The 23,296-nt window shown below is 34.6% G+C and overlaps 2 protein-coding genes across 6 annotated transcripts; one reads left to right on the top strand and one right to left on the bottom strand.

Annotated features, from left to right (window-relative positions):
- Positions 1-438: 438 nt before the first annotated feature.
- On the top strand, positions 439-15,400 carry LOC110422877 (Protein kinase superfamily protein). Of its 5 annotated transcripts, none has more exons than XM_021436896.1 (18): positions 439-1,379; positions 5,011-5,075; positions 5,202-5,384; positions 5,462-6,832; positions 7,346-7,518; positions 7,704-7,950; positions 9,608-9,700; positions 9,779-9,919; positions 10,026-10,118; positions 10,622-10,826; positions 11,140-11,225; positions 12,350-12,438; positions 13,420-13,471; positions 13,596-13,652; positions 13,749-13,922; positions 14,012-14,089; positions 14,611-14,794; positions 14,887-15,400. In XM_021436896.1, exons 1-17 carry the CDS (start codon positions 692-694, stop codon positions 14,692-14,694), a joined length of 3,879 nt encoding a protein of 1,292 aa, XP_021292571.1. In that variant the 5' UTR covers positions 439-691; the 3' UTR covers positions 14,695-14,794; positions 14,887-15,400. The 5 variants fall into 5 exon arrangements, with proteins under 5 accessions (XP_021292571.1, XP_021292572.1, XP_021292570.1 ...); XM_021436897.1 differs by having other exon boundaries at positions 5,459-6,832; positions 13,749-13,919; XM_021436895.1 differs by having other exon boundaries at positions 5,459-6,832.
- A 3,923-nt stretch (positions 15,401-19,323) lies between these two features.
- Positions 19,324-22,521, bottom strand: RLK902 (receptor-like kinase 902). The gene is made up of 2 exons (XM_021436494.2): positions 20,830-22,521; positions 19,324-20,291 (listed from the first exon to the last, which is right to left on the bottom strand). Exons 1-2 carry the CDS (start codon positions 22,184-22,186, stop codon positions 19,669-19,671), a joined length of 1,980 nt encoding a protein of 659 aa, XP_021292169.1. The 5' UTR covers positions 22,187-22,521; the 3' UTR covers positions 19,324-19,668.
- Between the last annotated feature and the right edge of the window lie 775 nt (positions 22,522-23,296).

Raw genomic sequence — 23,296 nt, 5'->3', positions numbered from 1 at the left:
TTAACGATTGATTAACTGTCATAAATCAAAATATCATTTATCATTTTCATATGGCGTGAATGTTGTAAAATGACATGTAATATCATGTCATTATATCACAATAAAAGCATACAATGTCAATATATATTATAATATGTTAGTATATATATAAAAATAATAAGTAAATTATTAGTAATAAAGATTTATTTAATTTAAAATAATAAAAATTTATTAGAATTTTTGTGAATAGTTTGGGTTTTGTTTTAGATGTTATACTTAAAACCAATTATTTAAGTGTTTAAATTAAGATGAAAAAAAAAAAACTTTAGGGCAGAATCACCTAACCTAAGAAATAAAAAAAAGAAGGAAAGAAGAATTGACTTGATCTTTTTTCGTTTTTTCAACCACTTAACTTTGACGTTTAAAAGTCGTAGTTTGTTTTTCCATATGCACATTGGCCACTTTGAAGTCGCAGTCGCTTCTCCGCTCTTTCCCTGGAAAGGCTTCAACCTCATCCATCCCCCGTTACTCTGAGCAAAAATCCCCCGCCTCTTCAACGCTTTCTTCTTTGCTTCCAGGGTCAAGTTAACTAAGCTTATACAGAAATTTAAAGACCATAAAATGGAGCAACGGATGGCTGGCCTGGGTGCAGGAACCATTTAGTGGCTGCTTTCGTTCATCCAATCCTTATGCTGAAGCAAACAGGACAGAAATGGTGTTCAAAAACAAGCTCTTCTTTTCCTCTTCAAAGAAATCGGATTCTGATGGATCCAATAGCCCTCGATCCACTTCCAATTCCCCGATCCGATCCGACAAGAAAAAACCCAAAGCTTCAACCTCGAAGCCTGACTCCCAGCAGATCCCCAATTCCACCTCCCCTTTCAGTCCCGTAGCTTGCAAGAAAACCCAAGTCAAAGATGGACTCAGACGCTTGGACCTCAAAGCCAAAGAACCCCAACCCCAAACCCCAAGTGCCAAGCCCTCTTCTTCTACCCCCAAGAAGCCCGATGCCAAGGACGGGCCCTCCTCTGTGTCGCCGATTCTGGCCTCTTCCTTGGGGTTGAATCGGATAAAAACCCGGTCCGGCCCCTTGCCGCAGGAGAGCTTTTTCAGTTTCAGAGGGGAGAAAAGTGCGGCGGCTTCTGTGCTTGGAGCTAGTAACTTGTCCAGGCCCGGAGGTTCAAGGAGCGTTGCTGGCGATGGTAGTTCGGGGAAATCGGGTTCTGGGAAGAAAGACAGTTTGAATCAGAGGTTGTTGCAAGAGAGTTTGCTTGATAATGCGAGCAATTCGGATAGTATGTCGACTGGGAGTGGTGGTGGTGGGTGGCACTCAAGAGAACAGAGCCCTAGTGTGCAAGGGAAGTCTCGGTTGCAGAATGGGGAATCATCCTCCGAAGCTGGTACTGCTCTTACTTTGATTTATTACTGTTTCTTGTATAATTGTTATTGTTTCGATTATGCCATTGATGATTTTAATGGCAGAGCTGTTGCTTTATAGTAATAGATTCTTATTTTTGGTTACCCTTTATTCTGGGACTTGATTTTGGATTTCCCTGTTCAATGACTAGTTGGTGGATAGAATGCTGGAAACATTTCGTTATGCCACATCAATTGTTTAGCTCTGAGCTGTTCTTGCATTGATCTAATAGGTGTAGCTAGGAGGCGAGGCAGAATAAAAAGGAAGCTTAACTTTAACACAGGCATAATGCATATTTATTGAGCCTTATTAAACTTTGTAAGAGGCATGAGGTTTAAGAATTTTACTCTCTAGCACAGATCAAATTGCTAAAAGCAAATAATGTGAAGTTCTAAACCGCCATCTCTCTCTCCTGTCCTCTTTTTGGCATTGGGAAGAGAGGGGGGATTTGTGTGGTTTGAGACATTAAAGGTGCTTTCAAGTGGGTTATCCTTTCCACAGGGTTTGATAGTAGTCTCTGATCTGACATACAATATGTGGTGATAAAGGACACCGAGTGGATCAGATTATAAGATTTACTTTTACCATACTTGTGCATTATTCTTGGACAATTAGCAGTTGGTGTGTTGCAGAGAGTTGGAGTTTAAATATTGGGTAAATAACCCCCACCCTTTTAGGGTTTGACCATAATTCACTTGGGGTCCATTAGTTTTGGAAATGGACACTCTGCCTTAGACCCCCAAACACTGTTAATGGATTTTATAAAATGATTAAAATGCCATATCTCTATTCTTTCGCTTGCCTTCACGTGATTTTGAGCTTGCAGTCTGACAGCTGCTCCCCTAGCTGTCATGTACTGCTTGCTCCTATCTCATCTCAATCTTTCTTTCTACATGAAAACAGACCTTTGATTCTTGTATATCACTTACAGATAAGTTGACATTTCATTCACCCAGAGAATCATTGAAATATAATTAAAGCTCTTGCCGAAAAAAAAGAAAAGGCAACTATTGCTATACAAGAAACACTCTCTTATCTATGCTCAGATTTAGTAAGTGCAGGATAATATATTAGGTGAGCAAATTAGAGTTCCGGGTTTACATGATTAATGAAATAGGCAGGATGGTTTTGTAGTGCCAAAAGGAACTGTTCTGACTAAGATAACAGAGCTACCTGAAAGGGGAAAAAGTTTGCTCCACTAGTATAAACAATGAACTGCAACCAATGGCGATACAATTCCAACAATGAAAAAGCTAAGGAACACTTTCGCTATTGTTTCTCATCCCTCCTTGGTCTCAGATAGTGAATAAGATTTAGAAAGCATGTTAGAGAGCTTGGCTTGAAGAGCAAATCGATCCCTTGGTATTTATTTTTGTCACCTAACCATAATGATGTTATTGCAATTGTTGCTCCACCTCCTATGAAACCTCCTCCTCTGCCACCTCTAATTATCACCTGGAAAACAGCGTCTCATGTCTGTGGCATATCACTTACAGATAATGTTGTTGAGATCATTTTCCATGTGTTTGACTCCAATCGTGATGGGCATTCAACTGCAGATGAGTTTTTTAGAGTTTCACTTAAAACAGAAAGGGATGTTCCTCAACCTGTAAAGTCAGGAATCTTGGGACTCTTATCTTGTTGCTGGAACTGTTCTAATAATATCTCCATTTGGCGGGTGATCTCATAATCTATCTCCCCATATAGGATTTCCATCAATTGAGCAGCTTCTGATATCTTTCTGAAAGGTTGAACCTGTTATCATTGAACTTCCATTGCAGCTATGGAATGTTCTTGTGAGTGGAAGCTGGGAAAATGGCTGTTGGTCAACTTATCCAGACAAGAGAGAAAGAGGAGGTAACACCACTAGAGGAGTCCATGGTGGCAACAGACTGGACAAGTTTCCTCTGGTGCTCATAAGTGGAAGCAGCAGAACCTACAAGCTCTCTCTACAATGGTGACAGATTGGACAAGTTTCCTTTGGATCTCGTAGAGTGGGTTAGGACCCAAACATTTTTCAATAATTTTGACTGAAATTTTGTTCCGAGGAACTTTTATATTTAGGCCTCTTATTAAAAAAGAGTGGAAGTAGCAGAACCTTCAAGCTAGGGGAGTTAGGGAGAGAGAGACTGAGAGACCAAGTTTTTGCTTTTGCCTGGTTATTGAGTTAGAGAGTGATTTCACTCAGTGTGATTCTGATTACCAGTTGTTTCTTTGATGCTAGAAGGGTAAAATGGGTATAAATTCATGCCACATCATTAAGTAAATGGAAACTCAAATGGTGGAGTATGACAAGATTTATGTGTCCTGCAACATATTATTTTGGGGTGAAGTATCCATTTTCAATACTAATGGACCCAAAGTGAATTATGATCAAACCCAAAGTGAGTGGGGTTAATTTATCCTTAAATGTTTTATGTAATGAAAATATCTATATTCAAGTTTTTGTTAATTATATTTAAAAAAAATCAAAATTGTGCTATTAGGTGCAGCTGATGGATTCAAAATGGAAAGGCATGTGATTTCAAAAATTATTTCTGTGAAGTATCATTTTGCTCATCAGTTGATACTCAGATATTTGCTGAGGGAAACAGTTCTTTAAATTTGAAAATCAATTTGTGAAAATGCATGGTATGGTCAGTTCTGATCACACTGGGTAGACATATCATGTTGAATGAAGAAATGTAGTACCTATCGTCCTATTGATTGAATTTTTAGATTTTTTTGGACTCTGATAGGCCTTTTAACTTTGTCTCTGCTTGCTGCGTCTAAACAGGAGTTTCTCTAAGATTTCATATTTGTCTTGAATTCTGGACAAATCATCTTGAAAAGAGAAAAGCTCAAAAAGTAGAAAGGCCAATTGTGGATGGGTGATTCGTAGAAGTAAAGATGAGGGATGAGTGATAAAAGTTTGGAGAACCATGGTTGTTTACCACAGATGCCGATATGCTTGTGATGCTTATTATTCTGTAGCTTAACATGGCATATTTTTTTCTTTTCTTTTGCTGGTTTCCCCCCCTTTTTTTTTCCAGGTTTATGTATGTTTGGTAACCAAACTGTTTCGAAGAAGGTGATAAAATTTTTGAGGATATGAGTAGTAATTTTTCTTTTTCTCTTATTGCTTTTTCCTAATTGTTAGATATTAGGAATGCTATTCATGCTTCTTATGTAAAATACTTTTTTGAGTATTTACTGTCACAGCCCCATCATAGCTTTTCTGAACTAAGTGTGGACTCTGAAATGATCTATAAAGTTGTGGCTGCTAAGCTTAGAACTTGGTTTAAAAAGTGTCAAGGCTATTCTATTTACCATCTTCTTCGTTCCTAATGTCGTAAACAAAGATCGCACTGCTTTACATTTGAATTGCATGTCTGATGTTGATATAGGATGCTAATACATTTGTTTGAGCTGCAAAATTTCTCTCCAATTCTCCATCCTTTCTGTTTTAACTAGGACAGAATTGTCTATTTTAGAAGACTTGTAGGGTATAAACTACTTTTTTTTTTTTGGAATTCTGGTTAATTTGGAAATGGTTTCATTTCCTGAAGGCTTGCTGGCTGTTGTTATGTTTTTTCTCTCAAAAGTTGCTTTGCTTCCTTGAATACTGTTACCAGGGCAAAATGAGTCATCATGGGGCCGTTCTGGAGGCTTAAAAAGTTCAGATTTTTGTACGCCAGAGGTACAATAGTATTTTCATTGATCTTCTCCTAGCTGTTAATTATTACTTCGTAACTGCCCTTTATTGGCGTTTTTGGCATTTAACTTGTGCTGGTGTTATTGATTATATGAATATTTGCCTTCCCAGACTTCATATGATTGTGAAAATCCAAAGGAGTCTGAATCACCACGTTTCCAAGCTATTCTTCGTGTTACAAGTGGGCCTCGAAAGAGGTTTCCTGCTGATATTAAGAGCTTTTCCCATGAATTAAATTCCAAAGGTGTACGACCCTTTCCACTTTGGAAACCTCGACGATTAAACAACTTGGAGGTACTTTAATCCTATATCTTGTGACCTATTTTCTTGTTGTTATGTGTTCCTAATTAGATTTCTGTTTTATGAAGGAGATCTTGGTTGTGATTCGTGGAAAATTTGACAAAGCAAAGGAGGAAGTGAATGCTGATCTGGCTATTTTTGCCGCAGATCTTGTTGGAATTCTTGAAAAAAATGCTGAAAGTCATCCTGAGTGGCAGGAAACTATTGAGGATTTGCTGGTTCTGGCTCGAAGCTGTGCTATGACACCACCTGGAGAGTTTTGGCTTCAGTGTGAAGGTATTGTTCAGGAGTTAGATGATAAGCGTCAAGAACTTCCTCCAGGCACGCTTAAGCAGCTTTATACCCGAATGCTTTTCATTCTCACAAGGTGTACAAGATTGTTGCAGTTCCACAAAGAAAGTGGGTTGGCTGAAGATGAACCTGTGATACAACTTCGCCAATCTAGAGTTCTGCACCCTGTAGATAAGAGAACTTCTTCAGGTGTCCTAAGAGAAGCAAAAAGTGTGAGTGCATCAAAGGCGTCGAAGTCGTCAAAGGCAGCTTCATCTAAGAAAGCTTATAGTCAGGAGCAACATGCCTTGGATTGGAAGACGGACCTTCTTGTACTGCCAGGAGGTTTTATTGCTCCTTCTGATGACACTCCAAAGAACTTGGAGTCTCCTGCAAGCAGAGACAGGATAGCTTCTTGGAAGAAACTCCCATCTCCTGCCAAAAAAGGTCCAAAGGAAGTCATTGCTCCCAAGGAGCAGAATGATAATAAGATTGAAACCTTGAAAAGGAGAGGAGCTTCTGATGTAGATCTGGCTGCTATGAAGCTTCAGGAGCTTCCTCCTGCAAAAGAATCACAAGAACAATCTTCTAAGCATCAACACAAAGTTTCTTGGGGTTACTGGGGAGATCAACCAAATGTTTCTGAAGAAAGTTCCATAATATGCCGCATTTGCGAGGAGGAGGTGGCCACCTCAAATGTGGAAGATCACTCAAGAATATGTGCAGTAGCTGATCGATGTGATCAGAAGGGCTTAAGTGTTGATGAACGTCTTGTAAGAATTGCTGAAACGCTGGAGAAGATGACAGACTCCTTTGCTAATAAGGACATCCAACACCTTGGGAGCCCAGATGTTGCTAAAGTATCAAATTCAAGTGTGACTGAAGAATCTGATGTTCTATCTCCTAAACTAAGTGATTGGTCCAGGAGAGGTTCAGAAGACATGCTTGATTGTTTTCCTGAAGCGGATAATTCCGTTTTTGTGGATGACCTTAAGGGTTTGCCTTCCATGTCATGCAAAACTCGCTTTGGTCCTAAGTCTGATCAAGGAATGACAACATCATCTGGAGGAAGCATGACTCCTAGATCTCCTTTATTGACGCCAAGAACTAGTCAGATAGACTTGTTATTGTCAGGCAAGGGTGCTTTTTCTGAGCAAGAGGATCTTCCACAGGTATTTTTTGACCCAGTTTTCAATTCTGAAAGACTTTCCTGCTTTTACAGCTGTTGAATTACATGCTTTGATTGCTATGTACTTTTATATGGCCAATACAACTGGTATGCTTTTTTATGTTTAATTTTCCAATTTATAGTTTTTCCTTGACCTTTCCTCCACACCCAGCATTCCTCCTCTTCTTGTTCTATTCTTCTTTTTGGTTGTTTACGTTATAGTTAATCATATGAAAGGCATTGTTGTAGCCTTTGTTGTAAGTCAACTGGAATTTATTTCAATTCAGTTGTTGTCAATAGAAGGCTGTTATGTGCCTGCATTAGATCGCTAATGGTACTCATACAGATAGTTTAGACAGTAGGAGCCAGTCTATACGGTGCAGATACATTATTTATCTGCTTTGAAGAGTATGGGTTTTGTTGTCCTAAGTTGTTGCTTGTTAAAATCTAGCTGGCAGTGGTGTGTATTGGTTTTACTATGGCAGTATTAAGTCTTAATTCCTTTTGGATCATGCAGATGAATGAACTAGCTGATATTGCAAGATGTGTAGCAAACATGCCATTGGTTGATGATCGTTCCATACCATATTTACTATCTTTTCTTGAGCACTTGAGACTTGTCATAGACCGCAGAAAATTTGATGCACTTACAGTAGAAACATTTGGGGCGCGTATTGAGAAGCTGATTAGGTAAGTATGTTGCTCCTGGTTATTTTTAAGATTATAAGGATGCAGTAGATACACTGGGGAAAGTAAATTTTAGCATATGATGAAAACTTTGCTGAACAATCTTGTGGAGAATTTGAACTTTGAGCAAAAGGTTCTTATTGAGTTTGTTGTTCTTTTCTTATTTAGTAATCAATTTTAAAATGTAGGGAGAAGTATTTGCAGCTTTGTGAGTTAGTGGATGATGAAAAGGTTGATATAACAAGTACCATCATTGATGAGGATGCTCCTTTAGAGGATGATTTGGTTCGTAGTTTGAGAACTAGCCCTAATCATTCGTCTAGGGACCGTACCTCCATAGATGATTTTGAGATAATAAAGCCAATTAGTCGTGGAGCATTTGGGCGTGTTTTCTTAGCTAAAAAGAGAACAACAGGAGATCTTTTTGCAATAAAGGTACCTGAGTTTGATTTTCTTTCCCTAAACTCTTTTTCCTTAATGAATATAATATGTTTTTTTAATTATTTCTAAAATCAGTTTATGTTACTCTCTTAATCCTGTTTTATGAAGCAGCTGTCTCTTAATCTTTTAGATGCTTATCATTTGTTTGTTTCATATTTGTTGGTTCTTATGGTGTTTACATCATGTGAAAGTGTAATTACTTAAAAGGTAACTTTGGTGTTATGATGCTATCAGGGCACTTTTTCTTTCTTAGAAACTTTTCATTCTTTCATTCCTGAATGTATATCAAGAGATTTTACCAAATTTGGTAACTCTCTATAGAACTGTGATCTGGATCACTCAAACATGTGTTCTAGCAAATCAAGTTGGAAAGAGATTTATGCTTAAAGAACTTGATTTTCAGTAAATCGTTTTATAAAAACTGCTGAGTAAAGTTGTATTCTTCTCTTTAACTGTGCATTATTTATATACTACCTATTGAATTAAGTTTCGGGGTACCCCTGGTATTTCAAAATCTCGAGGTCCATTGTCCAAATTTTCCCATTTTCTGTGCCCATTTCTGTCATTTTAAATATTTTTTAATCTTAGTTTTTTGGTTTGTCAGAGAAAGAGAGAGAAGGAGTGAAAAAGAAAGAAGAGAGAGGAAGAAGAAAAAAAATAAAATTATTCTTCCCTCCTTTTGCTGATATTTTCTTAAATAGATCATAATTTTTATTAATTTGAAAGAAACACCAACTATAACATTTGAGTGATCAATGTGTATTTTAAAGATAAAAAAAAGGCAAAGAAAAGAGAAAGAATAAGAAAAAGGCAAATAAAAGGGTTTTGGGCTTTTTTTTTTTGGGGTGCATTGTGTGTTTAGTGAGAAAACATGATTTTGGACCTTTTACCAGATGAATGTGTTGGATCTTTTTCTTAATTTATCCTTTTTTTCCTCCATTTTTTAGTTTTCTTGCCTTTTTTTTTCTTAAATGTTTTCCAAAAAAAAGTTATGATTAATTATTAATTTTGAAAAAAGTATATTATCAAGTGTACACATTGGGTCTATCAATTTGTATATTTTTAAAGTTGAGTAAAACGTTTTAAGTTTTTGGGTAAACGAAAGAAAAAGATAAGGCAGAAAGAACAGAAAATTAAATAAAAGTAAATGAAAAAAATTGTGAAAATTGTTTTATTCAATTTTTTTCTCATTTTTCATTCCCTTTGTTTCTTCTTTTTTAATTATATATTTTCTCTAGAAAAGGCTATAATCTAAAGTAATTGGCACAAAAATACCAAATGTAAAAGTTCATAGAAGTGTTTTTGAAATGAGAAAAAAAAAGTGAAGCCCAGGGAATTTTTTTAGTTTAATTTTATTTTAAATTTCCTGCTTTCTCTCGTCATATGCTTTGTTGAAGCCTTTTTATCTAATTTCTATATCCTGTTCTTAAGGAGGGCTGTGTTTTATATTTTTATATTGTAAGCATATAAGTCTCGTTTGTGTGAAAGGCATATCTTGCTTTGGTTTTATTCTGGCATCCCTCTAAATTTTCTCGTATCATGTTTGAGTTCCTCATATCAGTTTCATTGTTCTCTGTAGTTAGCTTGTTGCTGAGAGATGAAGGGGAATCAATTTTTCGAATTAAAAACATGTTTATGCTGTTTGGTACAGGTTCTAAAGAAGGCAGATATGATTCGCAAGAATGCAGTTGAAAGTATATTAGCAGAGCGTGATATTTTGATTTCAGTTCGCAACCCATTTGTGGTGAGTGGGTCTAGCTTGCAAAGATTTACCTTCCTTGAGAACTTGTTATCATACTATTACATTAATGTGCTGTATCAGGTTCGATTCTTCTATTCATTCACTTGCCGTGATAACTTGTATCTTGTGATGGAGTATTTAAATGGAGGAGATTTGTATTCGTTATTGAGAAATTTAGGCTGCTTGGACGAAGAGGTTGCTCGTGTATACATAGCGGAAGTTGTAAGTATTGGTTTAATCTGTTCCTTATATATATCTTGGGTTATATTCGTGGAATTCCCTTTCTTTGTTATGTAAAGTATATATTTATATATACATATTCTTACAGGTGCTTGCCTTGGAATATTTACATTCTCTCCATGTGGTTCATCGTGATTTGAAGCCTGATAATTTGTTAATTGCACATGATGGTCATATCAAGGTAACAGTTAATATGACCTTCCTTGATTCCCTTCTTTTGTCAGATATTAGGAGATATACATTGCTTGATTATTGTTACTCAGTCTGTTGTTTTCGGAAGTTCTAACTGCACAGTTATTTACAGTTGTAATCTTTTTTCTTTTGGACGGAAGCCAAATATCATCTTTCTATTTATTATTTAATGAGAGTTGTAATGCGAAATATCTTCTATTGTTTTGTCATAATTTATGAAATTTATTGAGATCACAATGGCAAGATGAGGTGTGTGTTTTACAGTATTGGCTGAGTAGGGAAAAAAAACTCATCATGTTAAAAGGTGAGATGTTATTGAGTGGTCAAGGGAATACCTACATATGCCTACAAGATGATAGTTTGTTGAGCAAATGAGTGTACCTTAACAGGAATGTGGCATCAAGATTACTTCTTTGGTATTAAATTTTGGACCTTTCATTTTTTTTTTAATATCCCCTTTTAAACTTATAGTAAAATTTCCCATTTGAGCAGTTGACAGATTTTGGGCTTTCAAAGGTTGGTCTCATCAACAGCACTGATGACTTATCTGGTCCAGTAGTTAGTGGAACATCTCTACTTGATGATGAGCAGCCTCAATTATCTGCAACTGAGCATCAGCAAGAGAGGCGGAAGAAACGTTCTGCTGTGGGAACACCCGACTATTTGGCACCAGAGATTCTTTTGGGAACTGGACATGGTTTGTATAGCCCTTTTTAATTTAAGGTGCTTTAATTATCTTTTCATCATCTGTTTGTCTTAAAGGTCAAGTTAGATTAAAATTTGGTCAACCTGAAAAGCATATGCCCCTAGAGCTTAAGCAACTTGGATCCAAATTTTTTAGTTAAATAATAGATTTTGTGACGGATATCTTGGTTATAATTAGCTCAAAACTTATTGGTTGCTGATTAATGTCTACGTCTTTGTTTCTACCTGATAAGCTTATGCATTTCATTCTTTTGTTGATCATATTTGAAAGCAGTAAGTTCACTGTAACATTCAATTTTCCTCAGGTGCAACGGCGGATTGGTGGTCTGTGGGTGTCATTTTGTTTGAACTGATTGTTGGCATTCCACCGTTCAATGCAGAGCATCCACAGGTTGTATCTTGATTCTATGCATTCTAGTTGTTCTTGGTACTGATTGTTCTGCTCCCTTTGACTCTTTCTTCTTGTGCATTATATTTCCTTTCAACATGTGCATTTTTTTTTTCTGTACTCTTATTCTGTTGGTCCATTATTTGAAGTATATCAACTTTTTTTTTTCCAGATGATTGTTTGAGATTTATAGTGCTCTCAATATATGAATGTGTGGTTGCACTGTTAGATCATAGTTATCTTTCCTACTTCGTACTTTTAGATCTCTATATCTCCTCTTCTCTTTATTCAGTTCTTAAATTTTAATTTCCACCTAATGATGAGTTTCTTTTAATCCAGATTGCATTGAAAATGAGGTGTTGGAAAACTGAAACTATTTCTAAATTAGTAACAGGAGTTGTTGTTAGGTGTCTGGTTAATGCTCTTCAATAAGGATAGGAAAATCAATTATATCTTTGACTAACAACACCCAATCACCATGCTCGGTGCTATTACCTTCATAATTTTGTTGTGGTAATGGGTGAATTGGAAGACATAAGCTTTATATCAATTGATGGGTATGATTTCTGAGTTTGGAGTCAGATTTTACTTTCTTGGCAGGGATAGAACTGCCAAGGCAATAATGGAAATATGTTGAAAACTTAAGATAATGTTGGTCTTTTCTTGCACCTAAGACAATTATAGGTTATATGTATTTTTTGACTTAGTCAAAACTGCACAGTTATCGTGGTGCATTTACTCACTTCCAGGTAGTTTTGGGACTCTGGACTCTTGGCCCAGCAGGAAACTTGCTAATCTTTTTATTTGTTCAAAATACTTGGATACTTTAATATTGATGTTGCGTTAAGGGTTTCATTTTCTTTTCTTTTTTTGAGAATTCTAAAGTTAAATTTAATTAGTAGGTGGCATGGTGCATTGCTATATATAACAATAAGGTTCACCCCATATAGTTCATTTGAATCTTATTTTACCTGGATGTAGCTGTTAAAATTCTTTAAAGAATGTTTTCTTTTTAAACTTTTTTCTTTAAAATGCTGCTAAAATTGTTGGTGTGCCATCCACTCTGTAATTTGCATGTTAAATTATATCTCATTCTTACATTACTTTCTTCCACATTTTGGTTTTAGACAATATTTGATAATATTCTCAACCGTAAAATACCTTGGCCACGGGCACCTGAAGAAATGAGCCTGGAAGCAAAAGATCTAATTAATCGGTAAGAAATTTGTTTTTTTTTTTTATGTGGTATTGGTATTTCATGAGAATTTTATGCATGTTGAAATAAATGACAGTTGTAATGAAAAGAATGAGTCTAAGTAGTTTCATATAACATTATTTTGTGGGCATAACGTTGTTATGTTGTCTATGACAACATTTTCTGGTGCATGAATGGTTTGCAAAGAGAGCTGTACTATATTTGCTTTATGGCTTGACTAAAAGAGAGGTTTCAGTCCTGTGGACTTATAAAAGAAAGCTGTGAACAATGTTGAGAAAATATAAATCTCATTACGATAACAATGTGTGTGCGCTGATGTGTATAGATGCATCCCCATATGTTTGGAATTGTTGCTTTCATGTTTGTGATGGGGACAGATCTACCTTACAGAAGATATGTTCTTGTGTCTTGAGTTTTGAAAAAAGTTGTGTTTGATTTTCATGTCTGTGACTGATGCAGTGAGATACTGCTGCATCATCTTAATTTTTGCTATTGCTATCACACATGATATTTGATGAAACCTTTATTCTATATTCCTCTATAATTTTGCTTATCTAGAAGTTTCTATGTTCTGCATTTTGAAGTTCATCTATAGATTCCATTAGTATCTTTAAACACTAACCATACGCTAGATATTATGTTCCAATGATTGATTTTAGTCTTTAATAACTTCATATGTTAAGGACCTTGTGTGTTTAGCACCATCAATGCTCTTTTTCTTTTAAAACAGAAAACTTTTAATTTTTTGAGTTTTATTGGCCCTTGCGTTTGGCAACATGAATTCCTTAACTTTGTAAATATTTTCTCAATAAAGTAAACTACATCAAGACGTTTTAACCAAGGGTTCTTCGAGGTCACTAGTACCAAGCTTAAATGAGTTTTAGGAGTCTCTTAGTTTAATGCTCTTTTCATTTGAGTATTTTTCTTGCTTCAAGTGCCTCGCTGTGGACTCAAAAGTTGCTTAATATATTCAATTTCCAGACTCTTGACAGAAGATCCCCATCAGAGACTTGGAGCCAAAGGAGCATCAGAGGTGATATTGGTTCTTAATATAAGTACAAGTTTTGGGTTTTTTCCTTTTTTTATATATCTTTGGGTATATGGTTTTCATAATTGCCTTAAATGTTTGAATTACTAATGATAAAATTGTAATACAGGTGAAGCAGCATGTATTTTTCAAAGATATCAATTGGGACACCCTTGCAAGGCAAAAGGTGTGAATGTCTTTCCATCAATTATGAATTCTGCACCATCTAACCTTTTTAAGGAGTCTTATATTTACTCAAACCATGTTTTTGCACATTTTACAGGCCGCTTTTGTTCCCACTTCAGAGAGTGCACTTGATACCAGTTACTTTACAAGTCGCTACTCATGGAATACTTCTGATGACCATGCATATCCTGGTAGTGAGTTTGATGATTCCAGTGATGCTGATAGCTTAAGCGGCAGTAGTAGTTGCCTGAGCAACCGCCAAGACGAAGTGGTATCTTAACCCCAGAAATTTGCAGTTTCATAAATGATGATTTTCTATGATATGTGGTGTTGACTTTCTGTTGAACAAAAATGAAACAGGGAGATGAATTTGGAGGCATGGCTGAATTTGAGTCTGGTTCATCTGTCAATTATTCTTTCAGTAATTTCTCATTTAAGGTATTCTTTTACCTAGTAAGAATGCATCAAGAATTTTTGTTTTAGTTTGGATTTAAGTGCTTTAGTTGCTTTTAATTGTTGCTAGCATGGCACTTAGAGACAGATTTTAATTTTTTTATTTTATTTTTAAGTTTTCAAATTCCTTTCTTTCTATTTATTATTTGTCCTATTGATGCTGCCTTCCTCCAGCACTTTGTCATATGTATACTTATACATTCCCACATAAAGTATAGTGGGCTTGTTAAAAATGTCCATCTTGGCCTGCATATGAAAGACAGTTTGCAACATTCTTAATAGATAAATTTAGTAAGCAACAATGTATCCTGTCCTGCAATATGCCGTTATTATTGTAGTTTTGATTGATTTAAAGCTGTATGGTGATTTGTGTCAATTTGCAACTTAGCTGCGTCAATTTGATGGTCATTGTGCTTCTCCTCTGGACTGTAATATTTTTGTATTTAGTTTTTCTTGATCAAGTTTTGCTGCTATTTCCTCACTCTCTTTTTCATTGTGGTTGTTAGAATCTCTCCCAGCTCGCATCAATTAACTATGACCTGCTGTCTAAAGGTTGGAAGGATGATCATCCAGCAAATTCTAATGCATAGGAAGCTCCTCTTCTTTGTGAGAGCTTGGTTTTTTGACATTAGATTGATTTGGCATATTTAAGGAGCCTCATCACCTGTGTTGTTTGTATACCCTGTACATGTATGTCATTTGAAGTCTCTACAACTTGTGTTTTCTTCGAATAAATATATTGTACCGTTAAGTAAGTTGATATGGTGTTTTCACCCTTGCAGAGATAGAAGAAAACTTGGGATTGAAACTGCTTCGGGATGTGCCTTTTAATAGGTAACCAGTCTACACTCTGGGATTTCAAATTTACTGTGCAGCTGCTTAGATCCTGAAGACCTTAGTGTACCCTGATTTTACATGCCACAGTGTTGGTTTCTGGTGTTTTGGCCAATGGTGTAATTTGTGATTTTTTATTGTTGTGTTTTTTTCTGCATAGTCTTCAGAGCAATGAAACCACATCCCTTATGTTCAATTCAAAAGTGTTTTTTGGCTCTTTTAAGAATGGTCCAATGCTTCCAACAATTTATAACCATGCCTTGGTAGGTTGGAAAATGGGAGTTGTAATTACTATATAACATTAGGTGGCCTTAAATTTTGCATTTAATATTTGGCTCTCAAAAGTTTTGCCCTGATATCTGTTGAGTCACAGGATTAGGCCATTGTATAAGTTGTAAGATTGTACTTTGTAGTCAAATATCTGATGGAATGAAATATAAATTGCTTCTGTTGTTGCAATTACCACCTCTATTTATTTGCCTAGTCTCTTGTCACTCATCTCTCTTTGCAAAGCCTTCACCTTTTCCAGTTGGTAAGGTTAGCACATTCAGATGGTTTTACAGTTTGATTTTAAGTTAGTTGTTAGTATGTGAAGTTCTTATTGTTCATATATCCTTTTGAGATTTTGTATATAGAAATTTTTATGGCATGTGGATGCAGGAATTTTTTTTTTTTTTACTAAATAACGCATACTTAAATTAACTCAAACTCGACAGGTTCGAAATAGAATCGAATGAGTTCATAAGTTAATCCGAACTTTAATTTATTTAAATTTTATTTAAAGGTAATAAATATGACACAAATTATCACTTTATTATTATCTTTAAAAGTCAATAAAAATATAAAAGCACATTTTTCTTTCTCTTTATTTCAAACTTGTGTATAATATTGGTTAATTGCAACATCTTTATTCTGTGATGAAAGCGGGTGTAATATTGTATATAATAGATTCTTTCTGCTATTATCATTAAATTTAATTTTTGCAATTATACTCATATAAGCTAAATTAGATTGGACCAATGATTCAATCGAATCGAATACGATTAAGTAAAACTATTCATTAAATCTATTAGTTTAAAAAGTTTGGTCTAATTGATTTATTTGGTCGGTTTTCGATTTTAAATTTTTTGAATCGAATTGAGCAAATGTGCAAATTAATATTATATATATATATATATATATAATTAGGAGAAGGAAGATTTGAACCTTGCTCTTTAGGTAGGGGAATAGTGCATCAATTAATGAGTCAAATGTTCAAGTGTATATATATTATTTTTTAATTTTTAAATTTATATAAAAAATATATATCTTCATTACTAAATTACAGCTAAGTGAGGACAAAAGTTATTTTTTTTATATATTTAGATTATTAGTATATTTTATAATTATGGATGGAGTTTATAAATTTTAACATTATAATTTACAAAAAAAGGTGATAAAATTTTGATCCTTTTGAATCAAAATCGAATTGATTAAACCAATTCGATGTTTGATCAGTTTTGATTCTTTGCTATGTTTGATCGATTCTAGTTGATTTTTGAAGAATATTTAGCCAATTTGATATTTAAGTATGACAATGCCAAATTATGTAAAATGTTGATTTTGAATTATTTGGCTCCTAGTTCCACCAACTGTGGTCTATATAAAGTTTTAAATAAATGAGATACTTAATTCACATTGATTGAAAGTATTATCTTTTTTCAATATATATATATATATATATATATATATATATTTAACTTTCAAAATTTTACAGATGTCAAAATAATCCAATTAGACACATTGGATTAACTTAAAATTTGATATGCATAATTTATAAGAACAGAGTATGTAATCCAATGATTGGATCAAAAAAATATATTAATCCTTTTTTTCTATAAAAATGAAAGAAGAAGAAGACAAAAAGTGGATACTAGTTTGCATCTCAACATCCAATGGATGGTCCAGCCCAGCCTTATAAATTAGCCAAAAGACTCATACCCTCTATCATGCAAATTTATGTTGCAAATTGCTCAACTCATTGATGGAAATTAACATAATTAATAAGCTGAATTTTCAATTTAGTCCTCAAACTTTATTAGCATTTTGGACTTAAAATCTCTCTATTATTATTTGTATTAAAAAATTATTAATCTTGATTCAATCGTTAATATTGTTAGAGTTTTTGTTAAATATGCTGATGTAGTATTTGTTTATTTTGATCGTATGTTGATTATGTTGACTTATGCTGAAATGATTATGGTGTAATATTAGTTGTGTTGATATGATGTTGATTAAAAATTATTTTTTTTATTTTTATTTGTTAATATTTTTGAAAAATTAAAAATATATTGTTATTGTTATTAAATCCCTAAAAATAAGAAATGGAAATCATTTTTTTATTTTATTAAAAATTCAAAAAAAATAAAACTAACTTTTTATGGAAATATCTGAAAGTAAATAAATAATTTTTTATATTTTTTTAAAATTATGAAAAATTCAAAAAGAAGAAATAGTTTTTAAATTTTAAAAAATCCTGAAAATAAAAAAGAATACTTTTATTTTTCCAAAAATATACCTTTTTTATTTTCATAATTTAATAAAAATAAAAAACTATTTCTTTTCTTTTCTTTTTCAGAATTTTTAAACAATTTAAACTTATTTTTTAATTTTTAAAATTTCTAAGAATAAAAAAATGTTTTTATTTTTTAAAATTTAAAATTATTTCTGTTTTTAAAATTTCAAGCGTAAACATTATTTTTTTGGTTTTCTTTAAATTTTTTAGAATTTTTTAAAATAAATAATTTTCTTAATCTTTCACAATTTTTAAAATTAAAAAATTATTCTGTTATTTTAGATTTTACTTTTAAAAAATAAAAACATTATTCTATATTTATTTTTTGAATTCATAAAAATATATTTTTATTTTAAATAAAAATATAAATTATTCTATTTTATAATATTTTTAAATTTTAAATTTAAAAAAAATTAAAATTTATTTTTAATCGATTCCAACTCCACATCCACCAAGGTGATAAACGTCACGTCAAATATCAATTAACATAGTTAATATTATGTCAATATATATTAATAATTAAACTGATATTAACAATTTTTGAAAGTTGACACAGATGATGATAATAATAAAGGGACTAAATGTAACATTTTGGTATTTTATTTGTAGGAGACATACATATAAGTTTGTGCAAAGTAAGATTGATTCAATTCACTTACCAAAAATTGAATATAGCATTAACTAAAATGCAAGATAAAATACTTTGGCTTTCAATACCTTTGGTGCTGTGGCTACAACCTAAGCTACTAAAACAACACTATTTATCCCCGATGCTTTTTTCTTTTCTCGTTATTCTTAAGGATGTCAATCCATATCTTATAATTGAGTACTCTACATTACTCAATCCGATTAAGCAAGATTAGAATACTTTATAATTGAGTTTGGATATAATTCGGATAGTAAAACTACCACGTGTCACAATTTCTAGTAAGATTTAAGTAATGATATTAAGATGCTAATTATCCAAACTCAATTATAAACAATGATTTTTACTATTAAATTTTAACTTTATATATTGTTTTTCGTTTGTAAAATTTCTATAATTAATGCAATACTTGATAAAATCCATTAATTGTTCTGAATATGATTTTAAATTTAATTTTTCTTAATAATAGAATTATTTTAAATATATTTAATGCGTATGAACATTTAAGGGATAGCATCTAAAACATTCGGGTACGGATTTGAATGAAAAATAAAAAAATTAATAAAATATTTGTAAGACATTGCATTCTGTCATAGTAGAGAAATTCTAGTAGGAACAAGGGACATGAAAAGAGTCCCATCCGTTGGTAGATAACAATTATTGGTCCGTGGTGTAGTAGGACTGCCCAATTTTTGTATTATTCCATCAAAAGGCCATTTCGTATTCATCTTAATTCAAAACCCCTTTGGATGAAAGACAATGAACAAGATAAGGGATCCCATGTTGGGAAGAATGGTTAGGGTAATGTAGTGTGGATAACTCTCGGCTACTTCTTCTATGACTCCCACCCTTCATTAAGGCTTTGGATGCCAACAAAGTTTTTAGGCATCAAAATGGGTGATAGGACAGACAATTAGGACCACCATTTGAGAATGAGAGCTTGCTTTTCTTGCAGTTTGGTCCACATAAAGCTTCCATCATCATCACTGTCACATACTCCTTTCTCACCTCTCAACAACCTCTCATAACATTGCCACCCATAAGAATCAACACTTCTTTATTCTCTCATCATTCTTTACTTACCCATCTGTGTTCCCTTGGTAATTTCTTGTTAACAATGGCAAATCTCGTGTTCACCAGAGACATCACAACCGACCTTTTAAAGCAACCAAAAACAGCCAGGTCTACACAGATCAAAAGCGAAAAAGCTGAGAAAAAGTAAAAGCAAAAGTAATAATTACAACCACCAAGATCCACCCAATCCACCCAACAAGAACATATGGAAAGGTATCCACCTCAAAGTATAAATGAAAATGGAAAAGAAAAGAACTGGTACAATGGGAATTAGGGGGGGAAATGAAAAAGATGAAAAGCCAGTTGGCACCTAATAAAGGAACATTAGACGGAGGTCAAGCACACAACAAGACCACCACCAAACTTAACATGCTAATTATGGACACAATAAAGCAGGGCGAGGGATAACCCATGTAGCAGTCGGAGTCTATGGTACGGTGGTCGGCCTGAGCTAACTCATCGAGAGTCAGCTGCATCATTGACCTTATCAGGCTGTGCATCCAGTTGTTCTGGCAAACTGGAACGACGTAGTTCCTCAATTCGCATTGTCACTTGAGACATGGAGGGGCGTCTATCAGGGTATTGAGCAGCGCAATCTACTGCAAGTTGCAAGAGTTGAACCATCTCTTCCTCCACATTCTGATACCTGAGGAGCTCAAGATCAAAAACCTCAGAAGTCCATTCCTCCCGAACAACAGACTGTACCCATCTTGGGAGGTCTATTCCTTCCTCATTCAAGACCGAATGCGTGGGGGCTTTCCCAGTTAATAGCTCCAAAAGCAACACACCAAAGCTGTAAACATCAGCCTTTTGCGATACTTTGCGGGGGTCAGTCACCTCTGGTGCCCGGTATCCAGCCACTCTATTGGGAGTGGAGGAAGGCCCTACCAGGTGCGCTAGCCCAAAATCAGAAACTCGAGCACCATAGGCCTTTGTGAGGAGGATATTTGACGATTTTATGTTTCCATGAGACACGTTAGGGCCTTGAGAGTGCAGGTATTCAATTCCACGGGCAGCTCCAAGAGCAATTCCAGATCTAATGTCCCAGTTCAGTGGAGTCCTTCCTGCTCCTTTGTTCCCTAAATCCCACAAGTTAAAAAAGTAAGAATAATGAAAGAAAAATTAAGCCTACATACAGCACTATCACTCCAGAGACTATGATGGAATCTCCAGAAATAGCTGAAAAATGATCACAAACACTTGATCAAAAAATGAATTCTGCTGAAAAAAGAGAGAGGTAAATGGCAGAACGACAAGATCGATGCAAAATTATTGACATAAGAAGAATGAATACCATATGAAATTGAGCAGGTTCCAAAGAAGCAATGAAGATATACTTTAAATTCCACTCATATAAGCAACCTATTTAATCTGTGTTTAAATGATAAAAGAACTATAGTGCAGTGCAGTTCATGATTATCTTCAAAAAGGGGATTTGAGTCTAAGAGCTAAACAATAACAAATAAGAGAATAAAAAAAAAATTAGAAACACAAAAAAGACTCAGTAATCATCGAATGGAAATGATAACAACCATTCACCAACATAAAATCTGCAAAAAGAAAAGCAATAAATGGTCCAAAAAGGGTTGCTCTGAATTAAACAAAAAAATTGCTCACCATGCAAAAGTGCAGATAAGCTTCCCATGGGCATGTAATCATAGACAAGAAGCTTCTCATCCCTGCTAAAATAGTAAGCTCGGAGAGGGACCAAATTTTGATGATCCATAGCTCCAACCCCTTCAATCCTATCCTTGAATTCCCTCTCAGAAATAGTCACATCCTTGAGCCTCTTAACGGCCACCGCATTTCCTCCTTCCAACACTGCTTTATACGCTGTTCCAAACGTTCCTTTACCTAAAACCTCAGCAGAAGCTCTCAACAAATCCTCCAAATCGAACACTCTCCCCGAATTCCCAAAGAAAACCAACTTCTTAGCTCCGGTCCCATTGGTTTCACCTCCTTTCACTCCACCACCACCCACCATGGCTGCTGCTGCTGCTGCCGCCACCGAAAACCCATTTCCATATCCAGCATTCTCCATTTCCCCACCTGATTTCTCCCCAGGAATCTCCAACTCTTGATTTTTAATCGAAGCAATGTCAATTGACCTCGTTTTCTTGCTCCTCTTCTTTCTACATAAAATCATCAAAATCATAAGAATCAATAGAAATCCCAGCACAGATCCAATCACAATACCTGCAATTGCACCCCCAGACAACTTGCTTTTCTTCTTTTTCTCTTGTTGATTCTCATCCGTTGGATTGGCAGGCTCAGTTGCATTGCCAGGAGCAGCAGTAGCAGGGCAAGCCTTGTCAAGTGGCTGTCCACAAAGCAAATTTCCCAGAAAAGCACTGGACCCATATTTCTGTAACTCCTTTGGTATAGACCCGTTCAACAAATTATTTGACACATTAAACTGATTAAGACTTTGCAAAGAACTCAAATCAGGTACCGACCCAGAAAGACTGTTGGTATCAAGAAGCAAAGTTCTTAACCTTGTCAAATTGTTGAACCCAACAGAGATTTCCCCAGAAAAATTATTACCGCCAAGATTTAGCCTCACTAAATCATGAAGGCCAAACAGGAACTCCGGGATCTCACCTGAAAAACGGTTCCCTTGCAGGTAAAGGTTTCGGAGATTTTCACAGAGAGCAAGATCCGAAGGGAGTTGTCCGGTTAAGGAGTTGAGACGGAGACTGAGGGTGCGCAGCTCAGTCAAGTTCCCGAAAATGCCGAGTGGGAGTTGGCCAGAGAGTGCTACACCAGGTAGCCTAAGCCCTGTGACGCGGTTCTGCTCGCACCTGACCCCAGCCCACAAGCATGGACTCTGGTTGGAGATGTTCCAGAACAGGGTTCGGCCTCCGACCGAGGAACGAAGCGCCAAAAGCGCTGCTCTGTCGGTGGCAAGATCCGGTTTGGTTACCTGGACTAGGACAAAGAAAAGAATGGCAATGACAAAAAATTGGGTTTGCATTTTCTCGTTGGTTTCCGTTGTTTGTGTTTTGCTCAAGACAAGGAAGATAAGGATATGATAATGCGGATAATGTGGGTGGATTGTACCCCTGTTTTGTTCTCTTGTTTAACCTGGAGGCATTGAGGGTACAGACTCCAGAGAGAAGAAAAGAAAAGAAAAGAAAAGAAAGGAGAAGAGGAAGTGTTAATGAGAGAGCATTTTTTCTGTGTGGATTGGTGAAGAGTGGGTGAGTAGTGATGGCAAGGAAAAGGAATACAAAGGGAGAGAGACTGTACACAGAGGCAAACCCTAGCTGCTGGCTGGGTCAACCAGGTTTCCTTTCTGCTTTTTGTTTCTTTTTTTTCTGGGCCTTTGATATTTTCTCTTGTCTTTTTATTTTCTAAATGCTAAATAATATTTTATTTATTTATTTAGGCTACGGATAAATAAATAAATAAATAAATAAATAAAAGCTTTTTTCAATGCGGCTGAGTTAGTGGGTATGGTTTTTTCCTTTTCAGTATATTTTATTGTATCGTATGGGGAGTTTTATTTTTGCTGCCCTTTCTTAATTTGGAAATGTAGCAGCGTCTGTTTATCATGTTCAACCCCTCCCCATCAGAAATTCCAAGAAAAAGTAATGGATTTTCTTGATGGAATAATTTGCTAAAATTAAGTTTTAATTTTTTTAAAAAAAATCAAATTCATACTTTTTAAATAAAAAAACCACATATTAATTAAAAAGTCAACTATTTATGTGCAAGTTTTTGTACTCTTTAAAATTGATAATTTTAATTCAATCAAATAACGATATTAAAATTTTTTCTTTATCTATACTAACATGATATTTGAGTGTAATGACATAATATTGAATATGATAATATGGTATTTAAGATCCAAAATTAAAACTCAAGATCAACATTTAATTGTGTATCATAATTATTTTATTTTTTTAAATATCACGTTATTAAATTCAATATTATGATAATACTGTTAAGTATTGTCTCAACATAAATAATACAAAATTTTAATATTGTTTATGATGAACATGATTTTATTAATCTTAAAAGGTGCAAGGACTTATAAATTATTGTACAGGAATTAATTCTAGATAAAATTTAAAGATTAATT

This window comes from Theobroma umbraticum, unplaced genomic scaffold (assembly GCF_002168275.2).
Source record: "Theobroma umbraticum cultivar Fairchild unplaced genomic scaffold, ASM216827v3 scaffold_146.0, whole genome shotgun sequence".
Classification (NCBI taxonomy): Eukaryota; Viridiplantae; Streptophyta; class Magnoliopsida; order Malvales; family Malvaceae; genus Theobroma; species Theobroma umbraticum.
Note: the sequence above shows the minus strand (reverse complement) of the source record. Positions and strands in the feature narration are given on the sequence as shown.